Consider the following 25,823-nt stretch of genomic DNA (forward strand, 5'->3'; position numbering starts at 1 on the left):
GCCTAAGGTACGTTCGAGCCACAAACTCGATACACACTAAAAATGAGAACTGGCCCGATTTCGAAGCTCTATGTTCACAAATCAACGGTTTGTGAGGTTGTTGAGTAGGTATACTCAGCTCAGCAGCCAATGTTCAACATACGAATATCATATATATCTAACTCCAACATTTCTCACATTATCTCTACTGCCATACAATCCTGCTTTCGTCGCCTTTGCTCCAGTAACCTGAGCCACCTTTCTCCGCTATCTTTGAACGCTCCTTGAACGACTCGTACATACCATTCCAGTCTTTCTCAGCTCTCAAAGACTCAGAGTTTTCTGGATCATTTTCAAAAAGCTTCATCAGGTCATATCTCTTGAGACGATCCAAACTCCAGAACACGTAGGCCCACGCTCTCAGCCCCGAGTTGTTTGGAAGCATGGCCCGCGCGCTACGGGGCAAGTTGTTGCTGAAGACCGCCCGCCACGCTTCAACTGGACCTTTGTCGGTGTCTTCGCTATCGGAAGTTGGGAACATGGTCTCTAGAGCCTCGTCGGTGTATTCGGCGAGTGGGATATCGTCATTCGAGTCACCATCCGAGTCATCATCCGAGTCATCATCCGAGTCATCATCAGATACGGCTGTGAGCGCATCGTAGAGATTCGCGCTATTGACACCTTTTGAAGACCATAAGAGTGCTCTTTTTGCATCGTATGAAGTCTCAATCGTCATCCTGTAGATAAAACCACTCCCTAAGGATAGCTGCAATGTTTTATACGTAAGAAACTGCGACGACAGAGGGAAACGAACGTAGATTGCGGCTTACCCAGAACTGCCTCCAGTCATCACCACGAGTCCTGAGATAGTCGATTCTCAAGGCGCCAAACTTGACGTCATGAGCAAGAACATCATATGAAGCTTACAATAAAAATTAGGAATGAAAAGATGTTTTGTCGGATTCCAGGAGCAACATACCTTCGGATAACTTGAGCATTAGAAAGTCATAAATGCTGCCTAACTGTTCATTTTCCCACGGCGCGTATTGTCTAAAGAACCACGGTCTCCCGCTATCACTGCCCCATTTGAAATTAGACGGCATATTGCTACGGAAGAGGTTACAGTAGAGTTCGAATCTATAAAAAGCTCGACAAAAGCGATAATATTCCATCGGTGACAAGCAGAGGTTATGAAACGTCTGTGATCCTTGGTAATTGGAGATATGAACCCATGCGTTGTTAGCAAACTGAATCGTCAAGCTCTGTATTGCCTCATGCAATTTTCCCATTTTCACAAGAACAAGGACTGGCATCTTTCTCAACCGGCTTCTTAGCTTGGATGGTTCCTTATTCAGCGTATTGACCAGCTCCTGGGCTGAATTTTGGGTCCGTCCATTGAGGTTCGTTGTTTCAAACACGGCGATTGAATATGGTAGGAGAGCCGGAGTGAGTTGCTGCTCCAAGATGTCGGACGCAACCGTCGAATCCTCCTTGAAGCACAAGTAGAAATAGCGACAGGTAAGAAGGCAGGGTAGAAGGAAGCGTATATTGCCCAAGTTTCGCATCACTGAGGCCATGACCTCGCAGGGGAGCTTTGTGATGGAAGTCATCGTTGCAGTACATATGTGATGTTGTCGCTTATGACCATGTTGTGTATTCGAGGCGCCTCAAGAATGGCTACAGTGCGCTACCTTGCTTTTATCTACATGTAAAGTTGATACGCCGCAGTGATCACTGGCAAGTGTCGCCCAAGGGAACAAAGGGCAGGCAGCCTTTGTGAAATGAGCTCGAAACAAAGGGCAACATTGAAACTGTGTGTAACACCAAAACCAATCCCATCATCTCTCCTAGCAAAGCATTCATATTCAGCAGCACCGTTGCCTCATTTTGAACGTAATGGACAAGGGTGGGATGGGTCTGGATTTTAAGAGACATTAAGCTCTATGCTGAAGTCCACATGTTAAATTTATAATATGTATTGATCATAAATCCTCGAAGTGGTGGTTGAACAATGCCGATCAGTATCCAATGGATTGGAATTTGCAACAATTAGACCAGTACGGCTCATCAAGTAAGCCAAAGAGAAAAATAGAAGAGCTAGTAAGATCTCGTCAGAAGCTTTGGCTTGGTCGAAGCGATAGACGAGCTGACCCAGTATACGAATCAAACGGACAGAATGAATAGCAGGCGATATGTGGGACAGGGAACAGATGTGTAAAGGAGTTTTCGTCATTTTCGGTACGGATCGCCACAGCCTCGTCAAGGTTTTAAGACATCGCCGACCTTCTTCTTCAGCTAATGGTCCACCACGGGCCCAGTTGTCTCCAACGGCAAATCAATTGTAAAAAGCTATGTGATATCTTTCCTCACTGAACCAGATTTGTCTGACAATGAGATCACGAGATGATCGTCTCTAACAATGGTTGAGCTGCTGAAGGCATGGTAGTAGTAATGTAATCATTTAAAGATCTAATACATGACCAATTCCAAGTATTTAAACGGCACTGTTTCCTCCTGCAACTGAAAAGAAAACTGTGACTCTTTACAAGGCAATACTCTTACCAGAATTGTATAGAAACACCCTTAGTTCCCAAAATCCATATTCTTTCTATACAACTCAGAATGAAACTGGGTTTCCTGGCTTCCGTCCTAATTGTTGGTTTGGCCACTGCTCTTCCTATCGTGAGTACAAATTAGCCTATCTAAGAGTGAATAAGGATAAAGGCTTATAAGTATTCTAGAGTGGAAGGCAACCTTCGCCTATCGCTGAGAATTTGCCACAAGATGGGGATACTCTCTTAAATTCCCCGCCGGATGGGGCATTCTCAACGGTGATTGAAGAGGCTGTCAATGCACTGGACCAGGCTGTGAGGGGATTCATTGATTCGGTGAAGATGGTCGTTGGGTCATTGACAAAATCCTTGAGTGACATAGTGAGTAATTTAGGTGCGACATCAAATAGAAGCTAGAATATGGCCCCTTTGGAGCAGAGAATATACGGACTTGAGTTGGACGCGATCGACTGTGATGAGAAGGTCTATTCTGCTAGATATACAAGGTACGGAGTAACTAAATCAATGGCGTAAGGTGGCGTTTAGAAGCTACGATTCTGTGACATAAACTCTTTGGGCGTATATAACATATACATACATGATCCCTTGCTGACCTGTGAAAATAAAGTCCAATAAGGTAAACACCAATAGCATAATCACAGGTGAATTTAACCCTTCCCGTCCACAGCGCGTAATATAGACTATGTAGTGTAAGAGGTGAGCTGCATGGTCTTCCAAGTTGAGATAATTACGCTTGTAGTTATCTTTCACAATACAATATTACGGATTTGTCCCCAATTCTGTGTCTGGTTGGGCATTTAGCACAAATCACGTACCTATGTACATAACCTGAATCTCTGACAGGTGCACCTACCTTTCTTTAGCAAGTACAATGGGGGAACTTTACTACCCATCCATGTGTTTAAAAGCAGCTTGATTTATCTCTTCTTCTTTCTGTCTTTCTGTCTTTCTCCTAGACTAGTTCATCCATGGAAAATATGTATTATACTGCGTGTACATTGCGACTCATCGTGCAATGTGCGTATCGGGCTTATAGTGATCTGCTGCTACCCATGAGGATGTTCTGCATCTAAAGGGTCTGCTTCATCATCGAGCCAAGTCCATCCGGAAGCAAAGTGACTTGGCCCGTTTCCTTCTACTAGAACGCAAGGTCTAGGTCCAGTGTCTCCCCATGCAGTCCAGAAACCCGTTGGCAGCTCGGCCATCTTTGCACATTAAAGCGAAATACAGTAATGTAATGATTTATGCTACGTAACTGACAAAGAGTCCTATAGCCCTAAGAAGACAGCGTAACTTATTTATTAGATACTTTTCTTTACGTTAGTAGGCAATATTTGGGGCCAACGCGTCGAGGATAATAAGGCTGCGGTTACGTACTTGACTACTTGGAGGGCAAAGTCGATCCTGAGAGAATCGGTGTCCTAGGAATCTGCGCATCAGGTGGATATACCTCGTACGTTGCACAATCAGACACCCGCATCAAGGCTCTTGGAACAGTCAGCGCTGCCTGTGTAGGTCGGATGACACGCAATGGCGGTCTCTATGAGAGCAACAATAAAGAGTCGCCCGAAGCCATCGCTGGCGCTCTCAAGGCCGCGGGAGACTGGCGTACCGCCCATGCCAACGATACCCAAACTCAAGCACCTCGTATGTTTGAAACAGAAGCATCTGCAGTGCCAGAGGATTCTCCCTCCTTCTTTAAGTCGGCTGTCGCATATGATGGCACAAAGTGCGGTCACCATGCTCGATCCGACCAGCGGGTTCCTCCATCGATCTACGATTTAATGATTGGTTACGACTCGTTTATCTACCAGCATCTCATCTCGCCACGACCTTTGTTAATGATTGCTGGTACTGAGGCTGAAACTCTACACCACAGCAAGACGGCGGTGGAGGGGGCAAGAGATCCCAAGGAATTGTTCATCGTCAAAGGCAAGAATCATTTCGATTTGTACGATAATTTTATAGAGTCAGCGCCAAAGCTAGTCGAGTTTTACGCAAATGCGCTCGCTCAGTAAGAAAAAAGGATAGGAATGTAACTACTTATCTTACATTGTATTATTCTACTTAGGCCGGTATGAAGCAGTGGCAATTACATCCTGTTTGAATAAGCATGATTTACCGGAATATTTAATAAACCAAAAATTTAAGCGTCCGAATTCTGGAAAAGGGTTTACTCGAGGGCCATTTAGTGTAAAGCAGCGTCGGCTTGAATACCCGTTGGCTCCTCCACCCTTCGAAAGCCAACTGTATTACATGATAACACATGACCCTTTCTTCTCGAGCTTGTGGATTCTCTCCGTCAATTCCTTGATCTTCTCGTCACTTGACCTGGCCGCCTCTTCATTCATCCGCCGCTCGTCTGATATTGTCTTTTCCATGCCCTGCATCATCTTCTTATAGTGCTCCTCGAGTGCAGCCAAAGCAGCCTTGTTCTCTTCAGCGGCGGTCCGCAAAAGCATCTCCTTCATCTCAGTAAGCTCTCTTTGTTGTTGCTCCTTGAGTAGTGAGAGTTGGCTCATAATCTCCCTCCCTGCTGCTGTGTCTTTGAGCGCCTTGTTGTCTTTCCCCATCTCCTCCTGCAGCTCTAGGTAAAAAGGCTCGTTGTCCATAAGCATGGATGCGATTTGTTTGGCGGACTTGGCCGACGTATCTTGTCGACAGTACTGTGCGCCGAATGCTATGAATACGCTCCAAAATTTGTTTTTGAGTTCCAACTCGCGATTTAAGCCCTCCTCTGGAGTAACCTTGTCCCACATGCTGGTTGCCAGTATTACATTCTTGAGGTTCTTCTCCCCAGTTAGCTTTCGAAACATGTCGAGATTTTTGGTCGCATGGTGGGTAACACGGTTATCCGAGATCGGGTGAAGGTATATTATGCCCGAGAGGCGCATTTCCTTGGAGTATCCTGCCGATAGGTAGTCTGCAATCATTTCGAGGACTTCGGTATCTGAGAGATATGTGTCGGAGAAGCCCGGGGTGTCAACAAAGCGGACAGTACGGCCGTCAAGTATCGTCTCGATGATTTGTATCTCTTGTGTGCCTTTTGGTGAGAATTAGTTAGCCAATGAGAGCATGCTGAGCCGTTTGATGGTCGTACATGAAGTAAGATTGTGACCAATCTTTAAATCTGTCCGCCCGGTCGCATTTGCAATGAACGTCGTCTTTCCGGATCCCGTCATCCTGAATTTGAAGCGTAAGCCGAGTACTTCGCTGTTAGGAGTCATGCATAGCTGTACCCCATGACAGCAATCATTATATCTTTGCTGGTGAACTTCTTGTACAGCGATTTTACGCTGTTTTTCAAGCCGGTAACATTATCTTGGAAAAATCCTGTGTGGCTGCCATCCTTTGTCTGTAAGTCGGAAATTGAACTATCAATGCGAGATGCAGAAGACTTTTCGGTAACAGCATCGCCAGCACTATCTGAATTTGCTTTCAAGGGATGCTGGTTTGGCTGGAGACGGCTGATGAGCTTGGGAGTCTGATAAGAAACCGGGGCAGGGCTGTCGGAGGTGGTCGAGTTGACCATTGCAAACTCGTCATCGGAGACGTCTGGAGTGCTGATTATCGCCATTGTTTTGACGAGATAAAAATTCGAGATATTTCAAAGATAGAAATGCACTGTCTATGGGGGTTTTTAAGAAAGCTGGATGAAAACATCGAAGCCTCATGTTTGGGCTTCAATGTGGCCTGGCTTGAAACAGCGTTACGTCACCCGCTAATAAGGCGCTTTGATTTGATAGGCCTTGAACTCTCGCCACTCAAGGCAGCCATTCTGAAGACGCGAACTGCCAACTGATCATTCTGTGATGAAGAGGAGAGATGAAACAACTATCCTCACTCAATCGGATGTTGTCAATGGTATTGATAGAGGTCATTGCATAACATGAGCCCCCTCTCCAGGGTACATACAAACAGGATGTGTGTAAATCCCGACCTTTGCTTTGCATAGGTAAGTGAAGAGAAAGCGTGAATACAAATGATCTCTTAAGATAACTGCTGTGTCCGATATTCTACAGCCGGGTGCTTTTGACGCTGCCTTGGTATGTTAACCACCTGAGACTAATTATCCTAGTTTTGATTAAATACATCTGATTTAGGCATACATTTTTCTTGGCCATTGGACGTGCTACCCTTACATCGGTGTGTTTGGCGTACACATCCTGGAGAACTGCTCCGTCTTTCAAGTGCTTGACATAAACTTCAAAAAGTCCACCCGAGGGACATACTGATCTCTATGCAAAGAAAAATTCTGGATTTTAGGAATATCACCCAATATGAAAGCTGCTGAATGACAAAGCCGTGATGTTCTGGGACAAGGGAATATGCCCAACCAATCATCAACAGATTCGACCTGGTTGGGCTTTTGGGCGGCTGAGGCGGGCGCAGTGCATACATGCAATGGAAAAATCATACTCACTCCTCCTTTGCATCAGTGATTTCATTCATTCTCTTCACCTTTCCTCTTTCATTGCAGCTCGGCCACTCGAAATCCGCAACGCCTGGAGTTTGATGCTTTTATGAAACCTTTTCTGAAGCTCATTTTTCTTTGACGACAGTCAAGTCTCCGACTCCAGACCTACGTCTACCCGACTCGACAAGCGAAGCAAAATCCCAAACGGCGAAGGTCGCGAGCACAAAGACCATTTGCATCTCTACTCGATCGCCGATACATAATATGAAGATTTCCGCCAATCCATAGTTACTTAGTCTAATGGCGGAGTTGGATCCTAGCCTTTATACTGTCGCATGGATTGCGCCGCTGGAGATCGAGGCACAGGCTGCGTTGCATCTGTTGGATAATCGACACCAAGGCAGATTTCCTCTGACACCTAGGGATGACTATATCTTCCAGGCTGGAGATGCTTGTGGACACAACGTCATTATTGCGACACTGCCAGCCGGAGAAGTCTATGGAACAAGATCTGCTGCCGCTCTCGCGACCCAAGTTAAAAATCTTTGGTTCGGCTTGTTGGTTGGCATCGCAGCGGGTCTCCCAAACCTCTCGCGAAATCCACCACTGGATATTCGTCTCGGCGATGTTCTCGTAGGGTTACCTGTGGGCGACAATGCTGGTCTAATAGACTATGACCTGGGTAAAGAGACTGGCACGGATGGATTCCAGCTTCTGCGTGCTGGCCATGCGCTTGCGAAAACACCAACGGTGGTCAGGTCAGCCCTTGGTAGTATCAAGCTCAGGGCGCCGGATGATTCAAACGATATCATACAGCAGTACAAGATAATCGAACACAAAGAACACTCTCTCGGCACTTTTGCCGACCCAGGACAAGGCCGAGACACGCTATACCAGGTCAATGAGAGCGGAATAGAAAGTCCTGTGATACGAGGCCGAAGGCCGGATTCGAAGCGCATTCGTGTGTGGTACGGGTCAATAGGTTCAGGCGACAAATTGATGAAGAACGCGCAGAAGCGGAACGAGTTGAGAGACAAATATAATGTCATCGGCCTCGAGATGGAGGCGGCTGGGACGATGGATCAAATTCCAGTCGGTGTCATCAGAGGGGTTTGTGACTATGGAGACGAACATAAGAATGATGAGTGGCAGCCGTATGCCGCCGCAATGGCTGCTGCGTACGCAAGAGTAGTCCTGGCAGAGATACGACCAAAAAATAGTGAGTACATCAACCACTGTCTTACATTCAGTTAACCTAACTTCTTGTCGTAGTGGTTCAAATGCCCCTAGTGAACCTTTCGCCGAAACGCAAACCCGATCAGGAAGACTCTGCCTCTGAACATGAACATAGGAAACGCCAATGTTACACCAAAGGGAAAGAATATTCTGTTGTAGAAATGATGGACACCGAAGTGAAAAAGTCATTAATAGAACAGCTCTATCTTGACAAGATCGACGAGCGCCTAATAACTCTAACCGCAGCTCAAGGAAAAACCTGTCGCTGGTTTCTCGACAAGGACGAATATATATCCTGGAACGACGTATCACAACAGCCAGATCATGGCGGCTTTCTCTGGGTCAAAGGTCATCCTGGCACCGGGAAATCAACTCTCATGAAGTTTCTTTTCGAAAGGGTTAAGATCAATGCAAAGGGGGATTCGTTACAGATTATACTGTCATTCTTCTTCCTCGCGCGAGGTACGTCAGAAGAGAAGTCAACGATGGGGCTTTATCGTTCACTTCTTCACCAGCTTTTTGAGAAGGTCCCAGACACACAAAACGGTTTAGAGTGGATGACGACGGATGGTGCCAAAGTTATACAACGAATGGATGGAACGAGAAAGCATTAAAGCAGACACTTGCACATGCCGTACGAAAACTCGGTAACCGGTCGTTAACAATATTTGTCGATGCACTAGACGAATGCAATAATAATCGGGTTGCAGACATGGTGTGTTTCTTCGAAGAGTTATGTGAGACTGCACAAGAATCTCAAGTCCGGTTGCAGGTGTGCTTTTCAAGTCGACATTATCCGATGATCACAATAGCAAAGGGCAATGAAGTCGTCCTTGAAGCTGAACGTGGTCATATAGAGGATATTGAGTATTACATAAAATCCAAGCTCAGGCTAGGAAAATCGGCCCAAGCTCTCTCACTACGATCTGAGATTCTCAATAGGTCTTCCAATATTTTTCTCTGGGTCGTGTTGGTTCTTGATATTCTCAACCGGGAATATCCCAATAGCTCTATTTCCGTAAAAAAGATGCGTGATCGCTTGAAAGAAATTCCACCAGAATTAAACGACTTGTTTCAGATGATTCTCACGAGAGACGGCGAGAGCCTCGATAGGTTACACATTTGTCTCACCTGGATTCTCTTCGCAAACCGTCCACTGAAGCCACAAGAGCTCTATTTTGCGGTCCAACTTAGTTATGATGAAGAGTGCTCAGGCTATTGGGACGAAAATGACATCGAACTCGAAGAGATGAAGACTTTTGTGAGAAGTTCTTCTAAAGGCTTAGCTGAAGTCACACGAAATAAGGCTTCGGAAGTCCAATTCATCCATGAGTCTGTTAGGGACTTCTTGCTGAGTAAATACGAATCTCAATGGTCCGAAGCCCCTGGTAGTTTCATGGGCAACGGCCATAATCTTCTAAGGGATTGTTGCTTAGCTCAGTTGAACAACTTAGCCCTTCAAGATGCCGGTATAGCAGATCCACTGCCACCGGCATTCGAGACAGCAGAACTGCGACAGACAATACGTTCAAATTACCCATTCCTTGAATATTCAATACTTAACTCTTTTCAACATGCCGACAGTGCCCAACAAAACGGCATAGACCAAGAGCATTTCTTCATCGATTTCCCTCTTAAGAAGTGGATACTTCTACATAACACTCTTGAGCAACACCAAATTCGGCGATATACGAATACGATCAGTCTACTTTACATCCTTGCGGAAAGGAATCTAGTCAGCCTGATTGCCGTTCATCCTGAAGGGTTTTCTTTTTTTGATACAGAGTTTGAGATTGAGCGCTATGGCACTCCAATATTTGCGGCACTTGCCACTAACAATCGTGAAGCTGTCAATGTGTTCTTGGGAATGTTGGCAGCAATTTTACCTCCAGAATCCCCCTTTCACGAACTCTGTGAACTCCATCGTCGAAATACAACGAGCTCAAGGATATTCAGACGTGATTTCGGATATAAAAGACAGACAGGCATCCTCCATTGTCTCCGAATAGAAGGTGATGAAACCTTAATCTTGGCGTTTCTTTTATGGTTAGGGTTAAGCGCCAGTTCTCGTCGTGTGCTCGGCCGGGCGTTCGTACCAGGAGCTTTTGAGCATAAATGTGAGAGAATTTGGGGTCTTGAATTAAATGGCAGGGATTTGCAGGGTCATACGCCGCTGGCATGGGCTGCTGAGAGTGGTTACGAAAGTGTTGTTCAACTACTACCTGCGCAGGATGGCGTTGAGCTAGACAGCAAGTCTTGTACTCGCTGGACACCATTGTTTTCGGCTGCTGTAAATGGTCATGAAGCCGTGGTTCAGATGCTTCTTAAAAAAGGCGCCGATCCCGATTGCAAGAGTACGAACAAGGAGACACCGCTATTATATGCTTCTCAGAATGGCCATGAAGCTATTGTTCAGCCACTGCTTACTAGAGGAGCCGACCTAGGTTGGAAAGATGATTGGGGCTATACACCGCTGTCACGGGCTGCTGAGAATGGTCACGAAGCCGTCGTTCAGCTGCTACTTGCAAAAGGTGCTGATCCAAACTGCAAGGAGAATTACGGCCGGACGCCACTGTCATTGGCTGCTGCGAATGGCCATGAAGCTGTTGTTCAGCTGCTGCTTACAAAAGGCGCTGATCCAGATTGCAAGGATAATAATGGCCAGACACCACTATCTCACGCTGCTGGGAGTGATCATACAGCTAACTATTGTTCAGCTGCTGTTTGGGCGAACGGGATTAACCCAGATTGCGAAAATGAAGATAACGAGACTGCTGCCACGGACTAATATAAACGGCCATAAAGTTGTCGCCCAACAGCTTGCTGCTCAAGATAGTATCAACCTCCATAAATCGTCATGATGATTATAATAGGGCGCCGCTATTATACGCTGACGAGATTGGTTATAAAAGTATTATTCAGTTGTTGGCTCTTCAAGACAGTGTTGTAGTAAACTGTAGGGATGGGATATATCTTCTTTCTCGTAGTCTTGCTGGCTATAACATACTTAGAAAAGCATCCTTTTAGGGGCACAATTAGCACCCACCAAGTCGAGTTTTGGAATGTTATCAGCATTTGAAACAGACTGTTATGATTAATGTCATTAAAGCATCTATTGATAACTCATGTACTCAAAATACAGCATGATATACAACTAATAGCTCGAAGTTCTTTCATTCTTCTATATATCAAATTGACAACCATAGAAATATCTAGCGGATAGTTGGATCAGTAACGGGCAATGTGATAGTCACTTAACTATTGGATGTGGTAGATGAATCCAGTCTGATTGCTATGTTAACAACTAGCGATCTAGTTATCTAAATGAGCGAAAGCACGTAAACTTGTATATCCAGTCGTATACCATAGATGAGCTGGCTTTCCCAGCTTTCTTTGAATCATTTGAAATACTAGCTTTCCTAGCTTTCCCGGTCAAATTGAGCGACAGTCCTGATTAACCTATCGAACCTATTAAAGCACGACTTGTCACAATGAATAAGTATACTCTCCAACTACTTAACTTTAAAGAATACGGTAAAATCAAAGGGCCCAGGACTCAGGCGATCTCCCTGAAATGCCAGAGGCCCACAGCTTCCGCTTCCTAGACCATGGTGAGCAAAATCTAAGTTCAACACTGCCTCGTCCAACTCTGTCAGCTCATGGGGATGAGTTGACTTGTCTAAATCATCCGTAGAGTATTTTCTGAGTGAGAAGTTCAGTGGCACATCCATACGAGCCTCTAGAATAGCGTCATTTGCTTCGACCCGAACCCAACGCACGTCACTCCTATTTCCATTTTCTTGGGGCCATTCATAATTGGTCTGAAGATCGTCAATTGAGGCCTCCCACCTACCAAATCTGGCGGCTTGTTTCTTGTCTCTGTAGGATTCTCCAGGGCCCCGACCATACCATGTTGCCCTGTTAAATTCCTTTGGCAACGACATAGTGAGACCAACACGTGGGATGTGACGAGGAACAGTCCCAGAGAAGCTTCCCTTTGCGCGAATGGACATATTGCCTATACCAAGCGTGTAAATAAGTTCGGCATTGCATGCCCACTCTAAGACCGGGGGAGCGACCCTGACAGTCGCCTTGACAGTCATGGTACCGTCTCCGTTCACGGACCAAGTGAACCCGCGTACATGCATTTTGGTCTCGGCGAGCCTAAACTTCAACCATTCTTTGCCGTCCCCACCAAAACCAAGGTCATTCTGCGTAAGGGCGCGGTATAAGCCCAGTTCTGGCCCTCTGGCGAGAATAACGCCCTTTTTATTGGCCCAGGTAAAGTTTCCATCGACAAGATTGAAAGTGAATATCTCATTGCAGCTTGGCCACGTCAATACTAGACGCCCTGGTTGTTCATATATTGAAGGCCCATTGATGTCACCGGCAACAACCGATGGTAGCTCAAATCTATGGTTCTCCAACAGGGGAATTTGAGTCCAGGCAATTTCGTGACTTTGAGGTGCCCAAGCACTTTCGTTTCTCAGATAGAGATGGATCGAGAGCCAAGTGTCTCCATGTAATTCACCGCCCCAGTCGGGAAGGTCAATAACGGCTTCTGCCCCCGGGGTAATCTGTGGTAGCTCGAACTTTGTGGGATTGGTGTTGCCCAACTCTTGAACCAAATGCCAAGTCGCAAAAAGATGGCTCAGGTCGCTAAAGTCGTAGTGGTTATGAATATGCAGCTTACCGCATCCAAGCCGGATGGATACCGGCTGGATACACTTTTTGTATTCAAGTAGCCCGGGTGTAGGAGAATGGTCAGAGAAGACTAGGCCATCCATAACGAAGTCACGATCGTTGGGGGTATCCCCAAAGTCGCCACCGTACGCAAAGTACGACAATTTGCCTTCTCGTTTGAGGAGCCCATGGTTACACCATTCCCAGACGTAGCCACCTTGGAGGAGCGGCTCAGACCGATACAACTCAATGTAGGTAGTCAGCCCTCCCGGTCCGTTTCCCATGGCATGGCCGTATTCGCACTGTATCAATGGCCGATCTGAATGTTCGGCGATATGCTTCTTCAGTCCATCGGGCGTGGCGTACATGACGCTATAAAAGTCGGTCGATGTGCCTTTACGATCTCCCTCGTAGTGGATGAGCCGACTAGGGTCTCTCTCTTTGATCCAACGATACATGGCCACGTGGTTTCGTCCATAAAACGCCTCGTTACCAAGAGACCAAAAGATAATGCAAGTATAATTTTTGAACCGTTCCACAAGCTGAGAAGCTCTATCCATATAGGCATCGTACCAGTCGGGATTATCTGATGTCCACCTTTTCGCGCGATCGAAGGAAAGCTCCTGAAGTTCCCGGCCATCCATGAGGTGCGCGTCATTTATGGCCGTTCTTTCTACAGGATCGAAACCATGAGTTTCAAGATCCGCCTCCGCCATAATGTAGATGCCGAGCTCGTCGCAAACTTCATAGAGCCGGGGGTCATTTGGTTGGTGAGAGCACCTCAGTGAGTTGATGTTATGCTGCTTCATCATAATGATGTCTGCTCTCATATCTTCGTACGGCACGGCTCTGCCATAAAGGGAGTGATGCTCATGACGATTGACGCCATATAAAATGATAGGACTCCCGTTGACCATAAAATTGGCTCCCTTCATCTCAACCCGACGGAATCCTATTCGCTGAGCAACAGTGCAGTCTCCCACTGTCAGGAGTAGGGTATAAAGAATCGGCTTCTCGGCAGACCATAGCTGAAGAGATGCGCCTTCAACTGTGAGGGTACCCATCGCAGTCGATTTCATTTGTCCCTCCTGTAAGACATCGCCAGTAGGACTCCGTAACACGACGGTGACATCCTCACAGTCGCTTCCATGGAGGGAGACATCAACGTAGACAACACCTCTTGTCAAAGACTCATCTACCTGAGGTAGAATGGTGAAATCCGTGATAGATGGAATGGCAAACGCGACTAGGTAAACGTCTCTAAAGATCCCGGAGAGAAGCCACTGATCTTGGCGTTCAAGGTAGGATCCGTCGCAGAATTGGTATACGCGGACTGCAATTGTGTTGATTGCCCCTGTGTCCCTAAGGAATGGGGTAATGTCGAATTCACTAGCATTTCTGCTGCCTTGGCTATAGCCAATTTCATTGTCATTGACCCAGACGTGAAACGAACTATCAACGCCTTCGAAACGTAACCGGATCTGCTGCCCTTGCCAATCTTTGTTTGTGGTGAATTGGCGCCAGTAAGACCCCGTCTCATTAAGAAATGGAACATTGGGGGGGTCCACGGGGAAAGGGTAATTGACGTTGGTGTAAAGCGGCCGGCCATAACCTTGAAGCTGCCACATGCCGGGAACTGTTATACTAGCCCAGGTTATTGGGTCGAGGTTTTTCCAATCAGGGAGTTCTAATGGCGAGACATCGTGACGAAATTTCCATGTCCCATTGAGTGATTGGAATTGAGCATTCTCACGATTCAAGGAGATTGCCCCTTCCTTCGTGGTGAATGGGTAAAAGTGAGCACGCGGCGGGAGAGTATTGCGATGGAGGACATCAAGATTGTTCCAATCGGGCTGCGTTTTTGGAAAAGACATGGTGATTATATCTATTGCGACTATCCAACAGGTTTGCTGTGTTGATCATGCCAGCGAGAACTCCTTCAGTACGGAGAGGATGGCAGGATTTATAATGATTGAGAGATACTGCGGAGAGCGCAAGACGCGATGAATCATTGAGAACGGCAGCCCACTAGGTACTGTCTGCTAGCTTCTCTCCAATTATAGAACACAAGCCTCTTGTAGATAGATCCATCCAACAGCACACGACATAGCTTCAGCCCGATAGATAACTTGAGGCTGGTCATATGTCCATTTCCCAGAGGCTAATTAATACCCTGCAGTAACGACAATACCTAAACAAATACCCTAATACCCGATGCTGCTGGCTACTCTTCAATTGAGAAAACAGACCTTGTATAAAAGTTATGCTGTGCATGGCCCAGCTTCAACCGGATAGACAACTAGACGTTAGCTGTATACCTTGTCCCGGAGGATAAAAAAAGACCCCACGACGAGGAAAATACCCAAATACCCTAATACCCGACTAAGCCAACCAAAAGCGTACGCACTCACTAGCTATGACAGCCGGAGGGAAGCCCGGGCCTGACACCGAAAATAAGCAAAATGTAAAATCGGGTCAGGGGAACAATGAGCCCTCGTTGTCGTTTCCCTCCTAGCTATACTGAAGGTAAACAGAGAGGGAAGGGCAACTTCTGGAGAAGGCATTCATCCAATTCTCACTCCGTGACTAAATCAAAATTTCCTTTATTTCGGACTTAGGTAGAGCGAATGGATAGCATCTCACTATAAAGTCTAAGGGCGCATCATTCTCCTCTCAATTCACAGACTCAACTTTGTTTTGGTATAGAACCACTAGTATTATCCAAAGGGCTTTCTGCTACTCCTGATTTTCTACTCTCGTTGAATCTGCCACCATGGGGTTCATCAACATACTCCTAATACCCTTCTTGCTTATTCTAGCCCGGGACAGTATTGCCATGGGCATGACCCCAGGGGTTCCAGGATGCGATACTACCATTCAAACCTACGCTATTCCGGCGAATGTATCTATCGCGACTTCGTTCGATGTCGAAGTACGCTCGCCTGGGGGTGAATGGAAGAAGATTGACTCTTACTCTCCCACGCATAATGAAGTCAATTTCACTACTGGGAGCTCAATTCGGCACACTTCCTCCATGGTGTATTTCGACTTCAATGGAACCGTCGAGATCGAGGCCAAATACCTGAACGACGGAGTTTCTGACGCCGTCATCAGACCACAATCTCTTGATATTAACCCGACGAAGTCAGGCTCTACCGTTACTTTCATGCTCACTGAGCCTCGCGATGTAATATTGCAAGTGAACGGCAACATCTTTGATTGCCTGCACATCTTCACCAATCCGCCCGATTCGGATGCTCCGTCAGCTGACGACCCGGATGTCATATACTATGGTCCCGGCTATCACAAACTTGACTCGCCTCTTAATGTCCCATCCAATAAGACTTTGTACCTTGCCGGGGGAGCTGTGGTCACGGCTCCCGACATCACGGTGACCAACTCCAGTAACGTCGCTTTGCGTGGACGTGGGGTCCTGTACAGCGGCAAAGGAAATGCGATATCCGTTGTGCGATCCAACAATGTTGTCATCGAAGGACTCATTGGCATCAATTTCTTTCCAAGAGCTTATATGTCCAACGACGTAACATTTAGCCACTGGCGCGGCTTCAGCGCTGTGCAATATGGAGATGGGCTTGACTTGTTTTGTAGTCAGAATATCCTCATTGACTCTGTCTTCCTACGAAACTCCGACGATTGCATCGCCGTTTACAATCACAGAGATGAATGGTACGGTGATAGCAAGAACATCACGATTCAGAACTCGATCCTCTGGGCTGATGTGGCGCATCCTATCAACGTGGGGACTCATGGCAATACCGAAGATCCTAAGACCATCAACGGCTTGACGATTCGCAATATTGATATACTCGACCAAAATGAGAAACAGATGCTATACCAGGGGACAATCGCATTGAACCCGGGCGATAGTAACCTTGTTGAAAACGTTCTCATTGAGGATGTAAGAGTCGAGAATATTCGCGTAGGCCAGCTCCTCAACTTTCGTGTAATGTACAACAACAAGTACAATACTTCGCCCGGACGAGGAATCCGCAATGTTCTCATACGGAACCTCAAGTACGATGGCACAAATGCCGATACCTCCATTTTTACAGGCTACGATGCGAACCGAACAATCTCGAACGTTACGTTTGAGAATTTAGTAGTCAACGGGAAGGCAATTTATGACACAATGAAAAAACCCGGCTGGTATTTGTCTACGGACTTCATACCCCTCTATGCAAACGAACATGTCTACAACATGACTTTGAAACCTTCTGAAGGTTGAGGTACTAGATTTGGAAGTGATGTTTTTCCATAAGCCAGTTAGGGGCTGTTCAAATGGTAGGATAATGGATGGGGAGCTATGCAACATAGATAACTAAATGAATCACCAATGCTCCTGCAACACAACCTCATGCAGCCACTGCCAAACTAAGTTTCAGGTGCATCATCTAAAAAAAATCATAGAAAGGCCAGATGTTTAAGTAAGTGCAAGGCGTTTAACAAACAGACTAAGCCTGAGCTTTCATGAAGCATATATGCATGTGCAGGGCCCGTTACAGCACTTCCCACTCCCATATCCCAACCATTGGCGCCCAGCGACGAGATCAGAAACGACCCGAGACCTTAGTAAAGTAGCACAAATGGCGGCTCCTATCTTTCATGTCTGATTCTGTTCTATACTACTTCAAAAGTGTAGTCTCTGACCATGTTGCCGCTAAATACCTGCCTCAATCCACCTGGACACAAAACGTGAGCCGCATCAGCTCCCGCCATAGTGGAGCGAAGTACCACTGAGCCGATGATCTGATTCTTGCTCCATTGGAAAGACACAAGCCATCCTTGCTTTGCTCTCACCCCCTCGAGGTGGCCCCTGTCCCATTTACGGGGGCATGCTGGAAGTAAAGATATCTGGACCACATTCTCTCCATCCGTCCTATGTTCAGTCGACTGCATCAAACATTCCAAGATTCCAGCACACGATCCAAAATTTCCATCAATCTGAAAAGGAGGATGAGTATCTAGTAAGTTGGGTAGCGTGGAATTATGCAAGAGAAGATCCATGTTCTCTCCACACGCCTCTGCATCAAGCAACCGTGCATAGAAGTTTAAAAGCCACGCCCGGCTCCAGCCCGTGTGGCCACCGCCGTTAGCGAGGCGCTTTTTCACACTTTTTGGGCCGCAGCAGCGAGTTCTGGACTTTGCGTAGGGTGTATCAGATCTCCGGGGTATAAGCCAAAGAGATGTGATACATGGCGATGCCCGGGTTCAACTTCTTCGTAGTCATCAAGACCCCACTCCTGAATTAATCCCTCTTGATTAAGTGTAAGAGGTTGAATTCTAGTCAACGCTGCCTCAACAGGCCCCTTGAGAGAGTGGTTTACGTCTGACAGTCGCCCTGAACTCCAAATATACTGCGTTAAAGCTAGCTTGATAAGAGTCATATCTATGGTAGATCCTTCGCAGAATATGCCCTCATTTCCCGACTTCGAGACAAAAGTATTCTCTGGAGAGAGTGAGGGGTTTGTGACTAGATATGAACCGCATTTGGAGGGTATCATAAAGTCGAGAACAAACTGCACAGCACCCTCGTGAATGCGGAATAAGCGATTGTGTAGCGCCTTGTCATATTGATACTTGAGAGCATCCATTAGCGTTGTCGATAACCAGAGACCTCCAAGGGGCCAGATAGTGGCTGACATGCAACGATCTTGAGGGTTCGTATCGGCCCAAATGTCGGTGTTGTGATGTGCACACCAACCTCGGCAGCCATACATGACCTTGGCCGTTTTGCGACCTCGGACTGACATTCGTTCCAAAAGATTCAACAGTGGAATCGAGCAATCATCGATTGGACTACACGGGCCAACAGGCCAGTAGTTCATCTGCGTGTTGATGTTGATAGTATATTTTGATCCCCACGGCGGGGCAAAGCTCGGGTTCCAGATGCCTTGAAGCGTTGCTGGTAGTGCTTTGTAGCCCTTCCGACTACATGAAATAAGCAGGTATCGGCCATAGTTGTGATATAAGGCGACAAGGCCAGGGTCCCTACAGCTTCGAAGGCGCTGGTCTGTTGGCAAGTCACAAGCGTCTGGCCACATTCTCAGGCTCATCCGGTTGAAAAGCTTAGAATAATCTGTCCTATGCCTCTCCACTACTTCATCCCACGGCCGCGCCAGGGCCTGATCGATCTGAGTCAGGGCGACGACTTCGGGGTCAGCATGACGGAATGTTGTCTGTGCAGCGATGCCGACTCTACAGGAGGCAGAGTCAATGACAAGGCAGTTTCCGATGGCCTCAATGGTGCCGCCATCGTCGCAGACAACTCCAAGAACAGAACACAATCGATTGCTATTCATTCCTCCCGGAGTTGCGTGAACCACAATGTGGGAACCAGAAACTGTGATGGTGTCGGCATAGACGTTCGTTTCGGTGTCGTTATCGCTCAGCCGGTCCAGGCGCACGATGAAACGAGTACTTCTTGAAGCAGTGAATCGTAAAAGTAATGCATTGTCAGGGTATGAGGCGATAACATCTCGATGATAAGAGATGCCATCGACCGTATACTGAACAGAAACCTGCGAAGTAGCCAAATCGAGGCAACGCCGATAATCAGCGATATTCTTGTGGTTGAATTCCAGTGTTGCGGTGCCCATCGGCTCGTAGTGACGCATGCTTGCGGGACTTGCAAAAAAGCATTCCTTGACTAAAGCCTCAGCCTCCGAGTGCTTCTCTTCTCGAACCAATTGTCGAAGTTTGGGCAGCATACGATAAGCATCCGGCGGTGTCCTCTCTTGAGGGCCTCCATACCACACCGAGTTTTCGTTGAGCTGCATCAGCTCTACCTCAGTCCTCCCATATACAACAGCACCTAGACGGCCGTTGCCAATGGGTAGGGCTTCTGACCATTGTGTGGCTGGAGCTGAGTAATGGATCTGAAGATGCCGCGATGGACTCGTGTCGCTATTCATCTTGGCTGGTACTAGTGCCCGGCGGTAAAGAAGAACTGCTCAGTGCGCTCAGTGTTGGTTTTTCTTCCGAGTTGAAGTGATTGGTGAGATTGGGACGTAAATCTGCCGTGAGAAACGCTTTTCAAAAGAGTCCCTGATATATGTGAGTTACTTATGCCCTAAAACTGAGCAGATACTTGGGTCTCATCTGTAGATCCTTCAGAATTGTGATTTGTCAGTCGGCCGAACGTTCGGATTGCACCAACAGTATTCTGAGCCGACATAACATGCGTTGAAGGCAGGCTATGCTTCTAGTATGGCCGGATTATTACCCGAACGTTCAACCTCGCCGCCTAGTCAGTGCAATCCATTGACTCACCAACTGCGGGGATTTTGTTATCTTTAGTCAACCTGGAACTAGATAGTTCATTCAAAGTGATGCTGCACTTCATGTGATTTTGTAAACGCGTGAGGTAAATTCGTGAACTTAAGTATTTAAGCCGACGGAAAATAGAGACGGACATCCTGTTACTTGATTCGTTTTAAGTAAGAGAAATTCATATTGCGAATGGGATACTTCCCTCCCTGTCAGTCTCTAGTGCTCTTCCAAAATTGTGTCAGGGCTGTGTGTGATATGTTGTCAGGCAATACGAGTATATGAGCCCAGCAGGTTCATTATATGTGCTACTTGGGAGAACAGCCTGCTACCAGAAGGGTATACTGTGACTTTTTGCAGCATCTAAAGCTTGTTCATTACCATAGCATCACGTTGTATTGAACAGGTATACTGAAAGACCTAGCTATAGCCGGACCCGGCTTGATTTGATAAAGGTTAGAACCGACACCCAAGTCTTAATAATTAACTGACTCAAGCTGCTGGCGTGATCAGAGCCTGGTTTGACCAACGATCTAATAGTGGTGGGCTAAATGAGATGAGCCTGAGCCACCGCGATGAGCTTTCAGGGGAAGTCTCACATGAAGAACATGAAATGCATACTGCAACTTGTCAACTGCATTTCGATCCGGTCTTTGAAGTGGGACTCTTCTCATCTAATTTGTTTTGGCATATAGCCCTTAGCGAGCAAGAGGTAGGTTGTTATTTGTGAATTACCATCGGAGTTGCGAACTTGCGATGCATAGATTAAGTGGCATTGCTACATCAAGATATATATTTGTCTAACAAGGTGCCTTATTCCATTGTTTTGAAGTAATAAGGCAACGCTCTGGGACTGGCAGACATCATTCAGACGTTAATCTACCTCATTTTCTTACCGCCCTTCTACCCCAGCTACCTGCGGCCGCAACGACAACACAAAGTCGACAAACTGTTGGCGCCTAACTGGCCGTATTCATAAACCGATTCATCCTGTCGTCTCTCTCCTTTTCAACAGCTTTGCCTTCTGGAGCCGCTTGGACATCTTAACTGGATGGACCCCGGGCGTCTCAAAAACGTAATCGATCTCCTCCAAAGAGAGAAAACGGAACTCTGGGAAAAACTGCCAAGTGAGATAAAGGAAAGCCGAGTCAATGGCAATGAACATGAAATAAGTCTGAGATACATATGTAAGCAATCGGGTCATCATAGCTAAAGCAAAAGTCTGTAAATGCTGACCTTCCACCCGATTTTTGCGAGCAGTTCGCCTACACCATATGTCATGGCAAAGCCCAAGCAATTCTGGAAAAATGAATACAGCCCCATGCCCTTGGCACGCTGGCTATAGTGGAGAACCTCCGTCGGGTAAACGTTGTGAAGGGTTGACGCTGCAAGCAATTAGGTCGCGTGTAATATAAACCCGATCAAGGATCAACTTACAGAGAAGGCCATTGGAAATCTGGAACAAGTAAATAGCCACTATGGTCAGAATGCCCATGGCATCCTTGGCGATGCCGTTGTCAAAGAGTCCACCGGTGACAGACATGAGAGACAGAAAAAAGATGAAGACGACCAATGTACTTGCGAGGAGGAATCGCCGAGTGACGCGATCGATGATCAGGGCTCCCGCAAGAGTGGATAGATATGAGGCAACTGTCATACCTAGGTTGATAGCTAACTGTTGTTGACTGTTTGTAATCCCAACAAGGGTCAGAATCCCAGGTAGATAATAGCCCAACATTCCTAGATTCAGTGTGTCAGGCAATCTCAATGATGAGTTTGTATAATGATATCCTAGCTTACCAGTTCCATTGCATTGCTGGATAAAGGCAAACATGAAGATGAGCAGAAGGCGATACCTAGCACTCTTCATTTTCCAAAGTGTACTAAAGTCCCATGGTTTTGAGTCAACAGACTCAATAGAGCGCTGGATCTGCTCGACCTCCGCGGTGACGATGGGATCTTCGATGTTCTCACTACTTGTATGGTACAGAGCAATAACTTTCTTGGCGTTATTAATCTGTCCTTTGTAAACCAAGTATCTTGGTGATTCCGGGGTTAGGGGATAGACTAAGAGAGCCACGGTTAAAGGCGGAATGATCTGAACTATCATGGGCATCCGCCAGCTCCAGTCTCCCGTCATGTAAGAGCCTCCTAGAATCACGCAGGCGATGGCAATAGCACCGATGCTATAGCACGAACAGAACATCCCCACTGCCATGCCGCGATGAGAGGCGGGTGCAATCTCACTTATGTACATTGGGCCGACAGTTGCGCTTAGAGAGCAGCCCGCTCCTCCAATGACGCGGCCCAGGATCATACTGATATTGTTTGGTGCAGCTGCTTGTATCACACAGCCGATGACAATGATGGAGTTGCCGAGACAAGTAACACCGCGGCGACCGATGAGATCAGAAATCCACTGGAAGATACTCGCCACTGCGTTTCCGATAGACATGCCTGCTATGATGATAGCAATTCCTGAGCCACTGGTACCGACGTTGAAGTACTCTCGAAGGGCGGGGAGCGAGGCCATGCTTCCGATAATGGAGCCATCCATAGCAAACGCGGCAACGCCTAGAAGCCGTTTAGTTATATGAGGAACATATGTTCGCGACCAAGGCCGCTTAGGTTAATAAACGTACTAAGACCCTGGAGTAAAATAACGACCGCCAGGCGCCAGATGGCCTTGGTCCTCCAAGAAAAGGAGTGGCTAGCTAGAGCACTGAGATCGATACGGTTGAGCTCATACTCAGCCGCCTCAATATGGTACACCTCAGTCTTCTCGTGTGGTATATCGGAGCCCAGAATGGTCTCCTGAGCGACGGGCTTGGGCTCCATTGTGAGTATCGGCAAAATGAACAAATGTTGGGGCTCTTGGAAGTGGATTACCTCTGAGTCCGTTAGATTATCAGGCTCTAGTCGGATCAATCATCCTAACGCTGTGGTCATGATAGACTTTATAAACCATAACCATCTAATACTAGAATTAGACGGGCAGATGGAAACTTGCATTCCCAAGTCTACCTCAATCGTTTCAATTATCCGATTATGTGAATATAATCCCAAGACCCGACGGAACATACAAAGTAAATAACCACAGGCATTTAAAGAAAATTACCCAACCCGTCAATATCAACTCCGGCCCGAGACCTGACCCGACCTCCGGTATAATGCTTTTTCACCGGCTGGGGTTCGGAATATTCTCCAGACTATTGCGGGGTGAAATAAAGTTATGGGGTTTAAATAAGATTTAGCGGGGTAATTTGGCGATCAAGCATGCTGGTAGGATATTACTGCTACTAGATAGAGGCTAGACCTGCGTGCAAAGAAGGTAATTCATTGGGCACATGTGGTGTACGAGTAAGTTATGGATCAGGGCAAAGGCGGTAGTCCACAGAGATACCTTCTAAAAGGTCCCATATAGGTAATTGTTAGGGGTTTGAACCAATTGGTTTGTGCTAGGTGAATGTAGTTGTTCTATTATATTCATTGCTACAAATGCAATACATAGCCCGATATATTCGCCTAGTAGGATAAGGGTGTAACAGGGCTTTGGCAATGGTACAGTTCGGTTAGCAAGTTCTAATAGTTTACACATTAAGCATAACAGATAGAGGTAGTTATGATTATAATAAAGTGCAATACTAGCAGATGCAGCTGGCCAATGAGAAATAAATATGGCTAAAATAGAGCTAATAGACTGAAGGCAAACAACAAAGAAGCTCAGCCAATACTTGAGACAAAGGTATTTGAATTGGCCATGATACCATGTCTTCTCCTGCTAGGTTCTGATGTCATCATTTCCACGGCCAGTCTTCCTTACGCATCCAATCGGTACAGCACGGTTCCAAACCCCAGCTGGTCATATCCACCACTAGTAGAACCATAGTCGCCGCCTCCGCCCTCTGCGCCGCCCCCATTAGAAACCACCAAATCGCGGTATGCCTTGGTCCACGAAGCATTGAGACCTTTAAGCACTCCATAATGCGCATAGAGGAGCTCGCCCATGGGTCGGATAGTGCCACGGCTGCCAGTGCTGATCACCGCCTGTGTTACATCTGAGTTGGTATAACTAGTGTACGGGACATCATGACCAAGATTGTATTTGGCCATGTATTCCGAGCTGAAGGATGATAAGTCGATTACTGGATATATTGGTGTGGGTGTGAAGACTTACCCGGCAAGTATTTTGTTGCTGAGATATCCAAACAAGTCCTGTCCTTGGTTATAGCTCTGCTGCGCCAATATACCGACCAGCGCGAAGTCAAGTGTCGCATGACCTTGATCTCTTCCAGCTTCTTGTCCCTGGCCCAAGCTCTTTGAAGATCCTGCTTCGGTATACAACTTCCAGATAAACTTGTCAATGGCGCCATTTCCGCTACCACTCTTAAAATACGTAATAGCCTCGTTCACCATGCTCGAATCATCCGCTAAGACACCGATAGCATGCATAGACGCGAGATTGCACAGATCCCACTATCCCTTCTCATAAGTACAGAACTGTTTGGGAATTTTGTGATGTACTTGACTTACGTTGGCCCAGTAGTGGTCAATCTTGGCACCATTATGGTTTGTCAAAAATGAGTGGTTCATAGGGTAGAAAATTGTTCTCAGCATGTTGACCAGGTTACTCAGCCCTTTCCAGCCGCTATAACCACGAAGAATTTCTCCAGCATTAGCAAGCTGATACCCGTATAGACCAGATGCCAGAAACTTGTCGCTGCTACCCCAGATTTGTGTAAGCGTACTGCTCCAAGCGTCGAGAATCTTGCCCGCATTGTCCGCATATTTGGTGTCTCCAGTGACTTTCCAGTATATAGCGTTCACGTATGCAGCAGAGGCGTCCCTGTAAAGGTTCGGATAGTTCTCAGTACAATCTGGTGAGCTTCCCCGACAGAGCGTTGCTACCGGCCTAGGGGTATAGGAAGTGCTAGCATGAGCAGCGAGTTTGTTCCATCCCGTGATCCAAGGAGTTTGTTTGCTGTTGACATGCGATTTGATACGAGTGAAATCCGCTTCAGTATGCAAAAGGCCTGGGTGTATAAAAGCGGCACGTACAGAAGGGCTCTGCAAGACAGCCAAAAGACCAAGTAAAGATACCAACTTCATATTAGTTGATGATTATCGCTTCCAATGTAAATGGTTAGACAAAGATGCTTGTATTAGTATTCCTCATAATAGAACCAGTTCTACATGATATTTTATATTTTATACGTTCCTTAGTCCATGAAGTATTCGGGAAAGCCCGCGGCCCGGCGATATTCAAAATTTGATAACTCAACTTTGATATGACTCATATATCTCTAAAGTTTACTTACGGAATAAGTCTCGGGGGCGGTAAGATAGATGCAAATAAAGCAAGCTGTTGGGGTATCAATTAGACGGACGTTGCGCCGTGTGGTAACGTGTGGTACAGTGAATACACACAGTGTGTCACACTATCCACCTCTGTGTCGGCACTGTAGTATGCTTTTAGTAAGCAGAATCAAGCTTCTTGCACATCTCTCCATGCTTTACCACATGTGCTGAGTTTCTATTGATAATATGCTATAATAAATATATTAAGGAGGTATAATAGTAACTATCTAGTTATAAATATACTTAATATAGAAATGAAAATCTCAATTTAATTACAAGTTTTTATTTCT

General features: G+C 46.5%; 9 protein-coding genes across 9 annotated transcripts; 3 read left to right on the forward strand and 6 right to left on the reverse strand.

The window, feature by feature from the left end:
- Positions 1-184: 184 nt before the first annotated feature.
- Triagg1_2917 (uncharacterized protein) lies at positions 185-1,589 on the reverse strand (the record flags this gene model as incomplete). Its single annotated transcript, XM_062897151.1, has 4 exons — positions 185-745; positions 810-901; positions 959-1,086; positions 1,228-1,589. The coding sequence occupies 4 exons, from the start codon at positions 1,587-1,589 to the stop codon at positions 185-187; spliced, it is 1,143 nt and encodes a 380-aa protein (XP_062757984.1).
- Positions 1,590-2,601: 1,012 nt separating this feature from the next.
- On the forward strand, positions 2,602-4,570 carry Triagg1_2918 (uncharacterized protein; the record flags this gene model as incomplete). Its single annotated transcript, XM_062897152.1, has 3 exons — positions 2,602-2,661; positions 2,721-2,912; positions 3,944-4,570. The coding sequence occupies 3 exons, from the start codon at positions 2,602-2,604 to the stop codon at positions 4,568-4,570; spliced, it is 879 nt and encodes a 292-aa protein (XP_062757985.1).
- Positions 4,571-4,804: 234 nt separating this feature from the next.
- Positions 4,805-6,129, reverse strand: Triagg1_2919 (uncharacterized protein; the record flags this gene model as incomplete). The annotated part of the gene is made up of 3 exons (XM_062897154.1): positions 4,805-5,595; positions 5,653-5,735; positions 5,792-6,129. 3 exons carry the CDS (start codon positions 6,127-6,129, stop codon positions 4,805-4,807), a joined length of 1,212 nt encoding a protein of 403 aa, XP_062757986.1.
- Positions 6,130-7,269: 1,140 nt separating this feature from the next.
- Positions 7,270-10,993, forward strand: Triagg1_2920 (uncharacterized protein; the record flags this gene model as incomplete). The annotated part of the gene is made up of 3 exons (XM_062897155.1): positions 7,270-8,188; positions 8,242-8,667; positions 8,916-10,993. The coding sequence occupies 3 exons, from the start codon at positions 7,270-7,272 to the stop codon at positions 10,991-10,993; spliced, it is 3,423 nt and encodes a 1,140-aa protein (XP_062757987.1).
- Positions 10,994-11,717: 724 nt separating this feature from the next.
- Positions 11,718-14,762, reverse strand: Triagg1_2921 (CAZyme family GH2; the record flags this gene model as incomplete). The annotated part of the gene is made up of 1 exon (XM_062897156.1): positions 11,718-14,762. The coding sequence occupies one exon, from the start codon at positions 14,760-14,762 to the stop codon at positions 11,718-11,720; it is 3,045 nt and encodes a 1,014-aa protein (XP_062757988.1).
- Positions 14,763-15,661: 899 nt separating this feature from the next.
- Positions 15,662-17,134, forward strand: Triagg1_2922 (CAZyme family GH28; the record flags this gene model as incomplete). The annotated part of the gene is made up of 1 exon (XM_062897157.1): positions 15,662-17,134. One exon carries the CDS (start codon positions 15,662-15,664, stop codon positions 17,132-17,134), a length of 1,473 nt encoding a protein of 490 aa, XP_062757989.1.
- Positions 17,135-18,014: 880 nt separating this feature from the next.
- Positions 18,015-19,820, reverse strand: Triagg1_2923 (CAZyme family GH95; the record flags this gene model as incomplete). The annotated part of the gene is made up of 1 exon (XM_062897158.1): positions 18,015-19,820. One exon carries the CDS (start codon positions 19,818-19,820, stop codon positions 18,015-18,017), a length of 1,806 nt encoding a protein of 601 aa, XP_062757990.1.
- A 1,340-nt stretch (positions 19,821-21,160) lies between these two features.
- Positions 21,161-23,013, reverse strand: Triagg1_2924 (uncharacterized protein; the record flags this gene model as incomplete). Its single annotated transcript, XM_062897159.1, has 5 exons — positions 21,161-21,349; positions 21,412-21,560; positions 21,613-21,915; positions 21,976-22,749; positions 22,818-23,013. The coding sequence occupies 5 exons, from the start codon at positions 23,011-23,013 to the stop codon at positions 21,161-21,163; spliced, it is 1,611 nt and encodes a 536-aa protein (XP_062757991.1).
- Positions 23,014-23,994: 981 nt separating this feature from the next.
- Positions 23,995-25,166, reverse strand: Triagg1_2925 (uncharacterized protein; the record flags this gene model as incomplete). The annotated part of the gene is made up of 4 exons (XM_062897160.1): positions 23,995-24,298; positions 24,353-24,651; positions 24,709-25,021; positions 25,084-25,166. 4 exons carry the CDS (start codon positions 25,164-25,166, stop codon positions 23,995-23,997), a joined length of 999 nt encoding a protein of 332 aa, XP_062757992.1.
- Between the last annotated feature and the right edge of the window lie 657 nt (positions 25,167-25,823).

This window comes from Trichoderma aggressivum (assembly GCF_033847375.1).
Source record: "Trichoderma aggressivum f. europaeum strain CBS 100526 chromosome Unknown scaffold_008, whole genome shotgun sequence".
NCBI lineage: Eukaryota > Fungi > Ascomycota > Sordariomycetes > Hypocreales > Hypocreaceae > Trichoderma > Trichoderma aggressivum.